Below are 12,584 nucleotides of genomic sequence, written 5' to 3'. Positions count from 1 at the left end.
CTGTGTTTGTGTGTCTGTGTGTGTCTGTGTGTGTGTGTGTGTGTGTGTATGTACAATGGTTCAGAGATGGCAGTCGGAGGACAGCTTGTGAGAATCAGTTCTCTCTTTAACCATATGGGACCTGGAATCAAACACGGGTTGTCAAACTGGGTCACTAGTGCCTTGGCCATGAAAATTTTGTCATCATAAGGAAAATCTCTTTGGGGCACAAAGAAGCTGAGGAAGGAGCAGAGGTTTAGTACCAGGACAATGGTGACAGCCCTGCCAACCCAAACCTTTCTCCTTTTATTTTAACTTACAAGATCCTGCTTAGAACAAGGTCCCAACTCCTCAGAGTTCAAGGCCTGTCTACCAAGTATAGAACTTTTGCGTCCTATCCCCTCCACTCACGTGGCGACACTCACCCTGCCTGGGTGCTCACCCCACTGTGACTTTCTCAGAGGGAGGATGCTAGCTCATGGGTCTGAAGCCACTAACTACTCCCTACCCAGGGTTCTCATCACTTCCTGAGTCTTGCCCTGTGCTCCCAGCATGGTTGCCTGGTGAGCACTGGCAGAAGCAGCTTACTCACACTTATGTGCTGCTCTTAAAGGCAGGCAAAGGAACCTGTACGCAAATCTCTGAAAGATCTGAAAATACACAACCTGCATTTTAAGAGGAAGAGCGCATACAATACCATTTCTGTCCCAGAAGGCAGCTTGTCAATTGCCTTCCATTGCGCTGAAATCTGGCTCTACCGCTGCTCTGGTGTGAATGAGCTAAGGGTCCTCAGTGTTGATGAGATCCAGGGGTGAGTTCCCAGGACTGAGTGTTTGGTCACTGCCCCCTCACAACACAAAAGCTCCATGAGTTGTTCTGCCTTCTTCATCAGTTTCCTTCCTATGCGTAGCATAGGTTCAGTGGATGAGTGAATTACTATTGGTAATAACCTACATTAAGGAATCTTTTTACGGGACTGAAGAGTTGACTCAGCAGTTAAGGAGGCATGCTGCTCTTCCAGAGGACTAGAGTTCTGTTCCCAGCACCCTCAGCAGGTAGTTCACAACTCTCTGTATTAGAGCTACAAAGGGATCCTGGATCTATAGTCTCTGTGGGCACCTGAACACTGATGCACACATGCACACTGACAAACAATTACATTTAAAACTTTTCAAGAAACATTCTACCACCAGATAGTGGTGGTGCACGCCTTTAATCTCAGCACTCAAAGGGCAGAGGCAGGTGGATCTCTGAGTTCAAGACCATCCTTGGTCTACAGAGCTTGTTCCAGATCAGACAGGGCTACACAGAGAAACCTTGTCTTGAAAAACCAAAAATGAAAAAACGAAGGAAACATTTTACCATGTGACTCTAAAACACTGTAACATTGATGAGTCATCAAGAGGAGCCGTGTCAGGATTCAAATAACACTCTTTTTAACGATAGCTAATTTCTTCAGTAGAGGCTGGTCCTCTGTCTCATTTAGTCTTTTCTAAGAGTAGTTTGCTCTTTATTTTGTGTGTCTTGCTATTGCCGTTATCAGCTTTGAGATAGGGGTCTTGCTATGTCACTCAAGCTGGCCTCAAGTTTGTGGACTCAGATGGTTCTCCTGCCTCACCTCCTGGGCAGCTGGGGTTAGAGAGAGGCTCTGCTGCTCCCAGAAGAATCGGCTGTTCTTCATCTCAGCCACACTCATTCTTAAAGTGAAAATGGTGAGCACGGCTCAGCGACATCAAGTCATGTAAAACAGCAATAAAATTAAATTCCTCAATTAAAAAATTAAATCTTCAGTGTTCAGCCTGCCTATGGACTCTGACACACTGTATAGTCTGGCATAGGAGGCCATAAAGCAGAGGTTCAGCTAGGGTCAGGGAGCAAGGTCTGAATGCTCATGGTTTGGGGTATTAATTAACCATCATAATCAATTGATGTACCAAAACACAGCTTTCCTTAGCATCTATGTGTACTCATTAGTGTTAATTGAGGTTTTGAGTGCATTACCACCCCTAGCCTTCATGGTGATTATTGACAGAGTATTTGGTCTGTCGCGCTGATGATTATGACATTTTTTCCCATAAGGAAAGGCCTACCCTTTCCTGCTCTAATTTACACACACTGACATTCAAAGCTCTATGGTCTTCCTTGGAAGAAACCTGCACCCAACAAATTCTGTTCACATGTGAGGAAAACTGAGACCCACAAAAATTCACCAATCAATCCAAGAACCTGGAGGCACACCCAAGAGAGCGTTCCTCCAATCCCAGCCAAGTCCTGTGCCCAGTACAGTCTCAATGATGCTATAGTTGGTCAAGAGATGTGCCATGTGTCTGGGCCGTGGAGGAAACGTTTGCCTGACAAATCCCATCAACGCGATCTGATTGAGGTCCTGATGCTGGCTCGATATCAGGTCTAGTGCCCTTTGGGAGGTATTACCCAATCCAAGGGCCTCAGCCACTTGTCAAACTAAAGGGACCCCAGGAAGTCTTATTAACTCTTCAAGGATCATTTTGACACCTACCAATTTTTAAGGTCAGGACACTTTAACTTTCCCTGTTAACCGCCTGGAGGACAAAACTCTTTTCTTTCAGAATCATGTGGTCCATTTTCCATGTGCCTTTAAATCATGATAATTAAACAGCATTTTCCTAAGGGGCTTCTGGGTTGTCTCCTTAACCGATGATGACCACAACACCATTATGAACTTTTTACTTTAGTCTGTTTTCATTTCTTCACAGTTTTTTTTTTATTTAGAAAGGGTTCTTCTTAATTATACATGAATTTACTTAATTTACTTAATTATGCATGGATGGATTGGTTATTGATTCCGTGCTCCTCTTGGCACAGGGCAGGATTATTTATAGCCATCCTTTTAGCTGTTATTATCATTTCATTAACTGTAGCACTATTACTAATTGCACAGACAGCTGGAACCATGACCACTTTGGCTGGAGAGAGAGCTCTGAAGTAACGCGAGACAACCAGTCTCTACCACAATCTCTACCGGCTGTGAGCAACCCTTGCTTCTGCAGAGGTCAAAGCTCAGTGAGGCACCAGGTGATGCCATGAGCAAGTAAGTCCAACGTCTCTATTGTTTCTAGAATACATGGCCCTGGTTTACACTCACTAAGATAACAAACAATATTCCTTCTCTTTTAGGTCAACTGGACTCAGGCTGGAGTGCCCTGTGGAGACTCTATGTGGGGAGAGAGCACCTCAGCTGATGGACAGCCTCCATCAGATTGACCCATGTGTATAGGGCCCTTTCTTGATTAATGTTGACGTGGGAAGACCATTCCACTGGGAACAGTGTCACCCTTGGGCTGGTGGTCCTGGGGTGTATAAGAAAGCAGGCTAAACAAGTTATGGGAAGCAAACCAGTAAGCAGCACCCTCCATGGTCTCTGCTTTAGTTCCTGTTCTGGTTTCCCTCAGTGATAAACCGCTACCCAGAAGTACATGCTGAAATAAACCCTTTCCTCCCCAAGATGTGATTGGTCGTGGTGCTTATCACAACAACATAAAGCAAATTCAGACACATGTCAAGAATAGTTGCGTGTCTGTCTATTCTAACTGTAGGAACTTAGAAACGGATGGGCTCATGCATGTTAAATCACAGTGCAAACTGTGTTGTTTCACCTTATCAAAGACATTAGCTAATTCCACACTGTATCTCATGCTGGAACATACATATGTTTACAGAATATGAAATTCAGGTAATGGCAACAGTTGGTCATCTCCCACAGGACTCCACCTCTGGACGCGTTAACATTTGGATAACCATCAGCATGGTGAGACCCTAGGCTTGCAGCACTGGCTTTTGGGCAGACTTTCCCATGACCATATGCAAGCAAGGTGTGGACATTGGAATTACAGAGAGAGAAAAGGATTGGGAAGCCAGGCTTGAGGCCTAGGGGAGCTTTCAATCTATCCAGAGTTATAGAGAGATAGCAAAGGATTAGAAGCCTAGGCCCTGGGCTTAGGGGAGCATTCAATCTAGCTGAGGAAAGATCCCATAGATTCCTGTAAGATATTAAAACCATTATGAAAGAGAATCAATATGAATCCAAACGTCAAATAGGCCATTTTTAATATTAAAAAATGTAATTATTGAAGCAATTCAGAATAAAAGGATAACCTTTTATTATGGAAAAAAAACTTAGTTTTTTAAATTTCCTAAAGGAATTGGCTTTAAGTTGGTTACAAGCATAAGTTAACAAGCAGAGGAGCAGAAGAGGTCTCTCCTCACTAAGAGTCTGAGCATCCGTGGCTTCTGCTGGCCTAGCCTGGGCTGCATCCCAACATGACTGGATAGCTACTCGCTGGCCCTGTCGTGTCTTCTAGATGAGTGGCTGCCTCCCCACCGCAGACTCTGCTGTCTGTGTCTGTCATCCCTCGTCCACTGTCACACATTTCAAGTACATGAGAACCACTTAATGGGTAGACCTGAGCCATCCCTTCTAGGAAGAAATTAAAAGGCGAACAGGACACAGGGCATTAGCCAAATCGAAGGCATTCTTAGCAGGCAGAAGCCACCTGAATTAAATAAACGGAGTTTGACTATGAGATCCAGGCACAAATAAGGACACAAACAAAACCCAGAGGTCACTAGCTAGGACAACAGGGTGACAGGAAACCTTATCACACACAAAGGCACGAGAAGCCAAGGAGACATATCAGGAAAACTCAGGAGGGTGAGGCTCGTGAGAGAGGACAGTAGTCGAGAAGGGGTCATTTGCGTTGTCCTGGAAGAACAGCTTCTCACTCAGTTTACAGCTGAGTTCACGCACCTTCCATCCTTCTCTCAGAAAAGCCTCTGACACTGTATTGCATGATGGCTATAATTAATGTCAGACTCAAAATTAGAAATCAAAAAATTCTATTTGATCCTTCGGTTTCAAGTTGGACCTAGAGTATGTTTTGGCATGATTACTAACTGTTAGCAGAAAGTTCTGGAAACAGATGTAGTCTTGATATGTGCTCTAAATATGAAACACATTGCAGAGAGAGTTGGAGATAAAAATATATCCCGCTTATGCACACGCTGGCCGTGCCATTTCCTGTCCTCTCCAGCAATCAAGTCTCTCTCGTTTACCCTTCTTTTGTTATTCCAGGTGAACAAAATCCTTTCTTCTTCTTTTTTCCCCTTTCTTTTTTCAAATTATAAAGTACATTTATTTATTTATTTGTGTGTGTGTCTGCATGAATCCCCCACACACACACACACGCACATATGATGGCACACATGTGGAGGTCAGAGGACAATTGGCAGGAGTCCGTCGGTCCTGCCCTTCCATCATGTAAGTGCCAAGGGGTGTCATGTTTGTGGCAAGAGCCTTTGCTCTCTGACCTATTTCACCAGCCCTTCTTGTCCTTCTGTGTAACGCTCTTGTTTGTTTGTTTCTATTTTCTTTATCATTCATAGTTGTTCATTGTGCTATGCTAAGCACTAACTACGTTTCAGAAATTGTGGAAGGCTACGATGATTGGAGACTGTGTAAGACATAGCTGCTGTCCTTGAAAAGTTTGCCCCGAGTAAAAAGAAAGCCACATGTAACGTAATCCCAGAGCTGGCTTAAAGTAGACATGCAGCTTCCGTTATTTTGTGAGAACCAGCAGTGAGGGAGCACTGTTTCCTCAGAAGCTGGTAAGCACACTTCTCAGAAAGACATGGACACTGGAGAGGCCCAGGCAGAGTACAGAGAGGATGCGAGTGCAGTGTAGATAAAGGAACCGCTTGCTAAGAGCAGAGTGCTGGTTGGAGATGAGATGCCTGAGAGGAAGCCACAGGGCCCTGCACAGCAGCTCTGAGAGTTCTTCAGAAATGCCAGTGTCTAGAGAGAAAGGGGACACCGGTCCCTAGGAGCTACCGCTAACACAGCAGGGCAGCACAGGAATGGACCGTGATTTCTAACCAGTCTGTACTGTGTGTCCATGTGAATGGCGCATGTGTAGGAGTTTGTCTACAGGCCAAATCAAGAGAAAGGCCTCTACGGGGTGCATAGATATGTGGTTTGTGTGGTATGTGTGTGCTGTGTGTGTCATGTATGTAATATGAGTATGTGAAGTGTGTTGTGGTGTGTGTATGTGTCTGCATGTGTTGTTGTGTAAGAGCATGCCCATATGTGTGGGGAATATACATGAAGATATATGCATGCCTATGGAGGGCCAAGGACAACCTCAGGAGGCGTCCTCAGAAGCCATCCACCTTGTTTTTGAGACAGGGTCTCCTACCCAGTCTAGAACTTGCCCATGAAGGTAAGTTGGCCAGCCAGAGAGCCTTGGGAATCTACCCACTGCCTCCCCTTGGGCAGGGTGACAATTCCGTGTTATTGTGCAATGGTGGCCATGATAGGATTGGCAAGGCCACAGAAGGTACGGCACCAAGTGTGAAGGAGCCTAGGATAGGCTGTGGGCTCAACTTCATAACAGTGGATCAATACTCAGTTGTAACAACGCAAGACATAAATATCCGGAGTCAGTGGGTGGCGGCTAGAGGATCTGCAGGCTGTGAGCTCTACTTAGCCTTCCTGTAGAATCGGCAAGACTGCTGTGAAACAAATAGTAACTTAAATAACATGTGTGTGCACGTGTGTGCGTGCATGGGTGTGTATGTGTGTGTGTGTGCGCGCATGAATTTTCTGTTCTTTTAAAATATGCAACTTAGCTTTCTCGCTGACATTCACTGGTAAGTCCTAATGTTGTCTTACTCCTTGTAAAATTCTGAGACACAAGGACAAGCAATTTTGAGTCCCTTCACTCCGTGGGACCACTAGGGCACAAGAAGCCATCTGATAGGTCTGAGAACAGTAGAAAGAATCTTTAACGACCCTGAAACTAAAACCAGGTTTTCCTCACCTAAATTGTCCCTGCGCTCTTCCTGGATTACAGCAGCCGCTGTGCCCCGAGAAAATCAGGGCATCTGGTGAAAGACAGCCCACTCCCGAGTGGATGTCTACCAAAGGAGGCTGCGTCATATCTTACAAGAACATCTGCAATCACGTGCCTGACATCTCTGCCTAAGCATGACCCCTTGCTTTAACCACCCTACGTGTGGGTGACTGCACAAGTGTCAGAGGTAAATCCCACCCACACCTACACCCCACCCTGCCCCGGCAACAATTGACAAGATCCATGTATTAAAAAAAAATAAAAAGCTCAGAGCGAAACCACATACATAGGTTACACTCTGAGCTGGGGTACGTCAGGCTAACTACAAATAACCGCAATTAGCCATGCAAACAGGCTGAGTCAGCCTCACGGTCTGGGCCAAGATTTTCCAACAGACAGGGTAGGATTGAAAACCAATCTTTATTCCCAGTACTTGCGTAAACTGAGGTTCAAGTGGGATTAAATCACATCTGCCCTTGTCAGGAGACAGACTATTTTTAGGGAAAGCAAAACGAACTCTGACCTACAAATTTGAAAACACCTGGATCAATCACCATCGGTATGATGAGAGGCGTATGGAGCATGCCATTGTTAACACGTGGGACGTGTCTTTGTTTAGGGGCCATTAAATTTAATAACTTCCCTCTTTATGGCTTTAAATAGGGACCCTCTTCAAAATAAGAGTGGCTCCGTTGAACTTGATCTCTTGCCTGTGGCTATGCGGAGGGGCGAGCTTACCAAACTGGTAGTGCTTACTGTAGGAGCGGGTATGGGTATGCCGGGGGAAATGCAGGATCTCCAGTGAGTTGTCTTAACTTTCTGGTGTGTTAGTATTAATTGCTGGGGCTTTCTTTTTAAACTTCCTGAAGGCGTTGCTCCCTCCTGGGCGTTGAGAGCTGTTCTCTAGAAATAAATGCTCACAAGGATCTAGCACACCAGAGCTACCGACTCCAAAATCTGAACTCAGGATATTTGACAGGGACCGGGTCATGAGGGACATTTCTTTTCTGAACGAGCTGTTTCGAACACCAGTGGGTTCTAAATGACATGGACGGATCCTCTTGACAGCTCTTGAGTGATCAAATGGGTCATCCCCCTGCCCCCAGCAGCTTCTATATTTTGTGATAGTGATAAAAATCATTTTATCTATTTATTAGGCTAATATCACTCTGCTGACTTTCAATTTATTATATAATTTAACTTTTTCTTAATAATTTATTGACTTTTTGTGAATATCCTAACTGATTTTAGCTTTATAAATATTCACTTAAAATTTTAATAACAAAAATGTACATACTCTAGAAATTCTATGTGCTATATACCACACGAAGTGAACTTTATGAATTGTATGATTTTTGAACTACATAGGAGGGTTAATTCATTTAAGTATTGAAATATTCCAAAGCATGTTTTGTTTTTAAATATGTTCTGTAATACATTTAAAAATACCGAAAGTGGGTATCCATTTTGTTAAACAAATAATCTTTTAAAATTTCATTTTCCTATTTATTTTATTAATTTAAGTCAAGCTTTGTCTGCAAACCACATACAGATATACAATTTTTAAAACAATTTTAGTTTCAACATATCAGCTATAATATGTCGCATATTGTATGTCAGGTCTATCCTAAATCGTTTACATTCTCCCAGTAATCCTAAAGGATCATTATTATATCCCAATTGATAAAGTTTTATAAACCTAACTTTTAGACAGTTAAGGAACTTTTGCCTGATGTTTACATGAGGTGCAAATCTGGGTCAGAACCTACTATTTCTCTCCCAACACAATCTGCAAGTGTTTTGTTTATCCCAGAGAGATGTGACCTGAAAGCATCTCAAAAATGACCTTTTGGGGATGGTGATGGAGATTAGCATTTGAACTGCCCATGTTACAGCCTAATAGTGGGTGGACAAGAGGGCTGGGTATGATAGACTAGAGGACTAGGTATGACAGACTAGAGGACTAGGTATGATAGACTAGAGGGCCGGGTATGATAGACTAGAGGGTTGGGTATGACAGACAGACTAGAGGATTAGGTATGATAGATTAGAGGACTGGCCAGGGAAGACAGGCTAGATGGCTGGCCAGGGTAGACAGGGTAGATGGCTGGCCAGGGTAGACAGGGTAGAGGGCTGGCCAGGGTAGACAGAGTAGAGGGCTGGCCAGGGAAGACAGGCTAGAGGGCTGGCCAGGGTAGACAGAGTAGAGAGCTGTCTACAGCCACAGTACATATAGATTCCATCCAAAGAGTTTTATTTTCTAAAGAAAAAACAAAACCTTCAAGTCTCGCTTGGAGGAAGGTCAGTCTTGTATATCTTGAGAATGGTTTTATATATTGAAGAGAATAATAATAAAGTAGAAATTGTGCAGTTTGGCCCCTGGAACCCTAAAAAACAATCATCTCCCTAACATAATCCCCAGGATGGGCCCCAGGTTGTGGAACAGGCACCCACTCCTGGCCCATCAGGTAATGCCGGGGTGCATGGCCCCACAGGCAAGAGCCAGGTCAGGAGTTGCAGGGTTCCTCCTGCTTCTGACAGTCCCCAGCTGCCTGTGCCTTCCTGTTTCTGTCGAGGCTGACAGGAGGGATTTTCTGTTCTCTTTACTGTTTATACAGAACCTCCCACCTTGGCTCCATGCTATTCCTTTACCAGTCACAACTCACAGAGATGCTCAGGGAGGAGGAAAAAACTGGACGAAGCTGAATTTTAAACCGGTATAAAGCAGGGTCTCATTTCTGCCTTTGGCTCAAGATCAATGCCCAGCTGCCTAGCCAGTCGGTTGCTGTTCCCACCACCTCTTCTGTAGAATGGAAAGAACTAGAATGTCATTTCATGGAAATGCTTAAAGTGACAAGATCAAAACAACCTTGTTCCACATCACACGTGTGAAAGGTGAACACGGAGGAGTAGCCCATTGGGTAGTCATCTGCTCAACATTGTTTACAGCAATTCCATGGTGAATTCAGGTGTGAACACACCTCAGCAAGAAAATTGTGTAGGCTTGTGTCTACAGCTACAATTGTCCTCTGGAACCCTTTCTTTCTTTCCTTTCTTTCTTTCTTTCTTTCTTTCAAAGAAAATTGTTTACTTTTATTTTCTCTGTGTGTGTGATTGTCTGAGTGTATGTATGTGTACCACGTGTGTGCCCCACACCCATGGAGCTCAGAAGATCCCCATAACTAGAGTCATAGGTGGTTTTGATCTGCCCAATGTGAATGTCGGGAAACAAACCTGTGCCCTTTGCTAGAGCAGCAAGTGCTCTTAATGGCTGAGCCATCTCTCCATCACCACTGGGGCTTTTGAAAGAAACAAAAACCTGCTTTAGCTACAAAGATTGGTCAGATGGAAGCCCGAAGGGACCCTAAACACAAGCAAGCCCGCAAGTCTGTGCTAAGAGTCCCGCTTGCTCTATGCAAATTCATTTCTTCCTACGGAATACAGAAGAAACGATCAAAACTAACTCAACTCCGTCAAACACTGTGGCCTCAGCACCGCGCTAACTCTCTGCCCCTCTGTGTGTCTTCCTTTTCCTCTCTGATTGATGTGCTGCCTAAAGGAGACCTCACTCGAGAGATGAAAACTATACGTCTAGACTTGGCCCAGCTCCCAAGAGATGTCATGTGATTCATAGGCAAGGACAGCAGTGGTCAATAAAATGAGGTAACATGGTTATCCAGAAAACCTTCCAGCTCTCCCCCCGCCCCTCTCCCATCCCTACTCACCCCGGGGGAGTCCATCTGCAGCAGAAAATGTGAAGGCACTAGGACCAGAGAGCCCTTTCCTGCTACTCGCTTGAGAAACAAAGCCTTCCCTCCTCCCAAGTTGAAAGAAATAAAGGAGAGTGGACTAACGGAAGCCTGCTGGCTGAGCTTCAGCTTGTCAGTGACGGGACTCAGCGCAGAGAGTAACGGCTCCGAGCTTTGCAGAAAATTGATAGAGGGAGAGAAACGGAAACAGAGACAAAGAGAGAAAGAAAGGCATTAACCTGGCCGGGAGTCAAACAGGTGCTCAGGGCCCAAACGCTGACACAAGACGGCATGAGATACAGTGGCTGTGTGCCCTGCGGAGTCATATCTGAGTATTAATATGAGCAGGGTGGACATCAGGGCGAGTGGAGAGATTTCCCCCCCTTATTTATGGGACTCATGTGTTCGGGTGAGGGCTTTAGCTTCTTGTTACATGTCTGTCTGCCTGGAGGCGTACGTGAAACTCTCTGACTCCCTCTGCTAGACTCTGTAGGATGGAGAAGAAGGTGGCCAGGTCACTTCAGACAGACCCTTCCACTACGATCACAGCTGTGGGTGTCTTTGGAGTGGTGGATCTGTGAGAACCAGGGCTGCCACCCAGAGTGACAGTGTGCCTTAGCCTGGAGCTGCCGCATGCTGCCTTCCAAGCTCCTCTGGGTCTCACTGTGCTGTGATTGACTAGGTCTCCTAAGCATCCTAATCTTGGAACGGGTTACTGTGGAGCCCAGGCAAGAGAAACAGGGTGGTGCCAACAGTCTGTACTTTGACTTATAAGCGGAGGAAGGCCTGGGGGTGATCTTTGGGAGAAGGCTCTAGGTGTAAGACCACCCCTCAACTGGGACACGATTCAGCAGGCCACTAACTGAGTATCATTAAAGGTCATCTTAAGAAAAGCATGCCATCTCTGATGAATTTTCATCTCCTGAATTAAAAGTATTCAAGTGTTTGATAAGTCCCGTCAATTCAGAAGACCGGGTGCCTAATGTCGCCTGCCTCCAATACACTAACTGTGAGCGTAGATAAGCCAGGCTGGTTCCATCCCCACCCCCAGCCCCCTGGCCCTGTGCAGGAGTGGGCTTCTCGTTAAAGTTCGGTCTTTACCTGAAATGCGCCTGGGCACGTCGGTAATGGCGGGTAGCCCAGTGCCCCGGGTGGAAGACAGCGGCGTGGTGGAGTGGATGGATGGTGATGTCATCTGGCTCAAGTACGAGGGGTAAGACTGGTCGTAGGACCACGGTGGGGAAGATTGTGCCTGCCTGGGATCTGGAAGAAGAAAAAAAGATAAAAAACAAAAGTAGTTCAGTATTCCAGCTACTGCAACCATAGAAACATGCAGCCCAGAACTTAGAGCACAGAAACAGAGGAACAAGACGACAAAATAAATAATAATAATAAATATCTCCCACGGCCTCTTCCCTCTTAGGCCTTAAATAGCCCAGTGCTCTCTAGACTTGATGTCTCAATGAATGCTACAAAATGAGTGCGCATAAGGTCCATCTGTCTCTCTTGTGCATAAATATTTCTATTTGGAAAGTCCAGTGACCATTTAGAAAACAATCCATTTTGCTTATTTTACAAAGTGGAATTTATTTTATTTATTCTCCGTATTTTCTAAAGCTCCTTTCCTGAGCACACTTTTTGAACTGTATTTTTTTTTCTATCAATTAACTTGTATAACTTTGCAGGAAGATGCAGGCTTCTCTGGGTCCATGCTTCAGTGGGGCTCTTAGATCTAAACAGGTGTAACTCTGCGCTTCCCTTACAGTGGGCTTTCTTTCCGGGAGGGTCACTGGATGCCGTCTCCTAACGGAGTCGGGGAGACGAGGATGGAGGTGGGCGTGAGAATGGAAGAGGTAGAAAGGAAAAAAGCAGGATACACTATCTCACGATAAAGCTAGAACGGAAAATAACCTTTGAGAAAAGACAAGTCAATTTTCAAACCAACTGGGACTGACTATTGAAAAGCTTC

At 45.0% G+C, this 12,584-nt stretch overlaps 1 protein-coding gene across 9 annotated transcripts in view; it reads right to left on the bottom strand.

The window, feature by feature from the left end:
- Runx2 (RUNX family transcription factor 2) overlaps positions 1 to 12,584 on the bottom strand; it is a 308,143-nt gene that overhangs the window by 129,503 nt on the left and 166,056 nt on the right. For all 9 annotated transcript variants that reach the window (XM_050119361.1, XM_050119366.1, XM_050119363.1 and 6 more), the window contains one exon: positions 11,717 to 11,878. In XM_050119361.1, the coding sequence (XP_049975318.1) occupies positions 11,717 to 11,878 (162 nt within the window). The remainder of the gene's footprint in view (positions 1 to 11,716; positions 11,879 to 12,584) is intronic.

Source organism: Alexandromys fortis, unplaced genomic scaffold (assembly GCF_014885135.2).
Source record: "Alexandromys fortis isolate MF-2015 unplaced genomic scaffold, M_Fortis_MF-2015_v1.1 scaffold_145, whole genome shotgun sequence".
Taxonomy (NCBI): Eukaryota; Metazoa; Chordata; class Mammalia; order Rodentia; family Cricetidae; genus Alexandromys; species Alexandromys fortis.
This window is presented reverse-complemented; position numbering and strand designations above follow the sequence as displayed.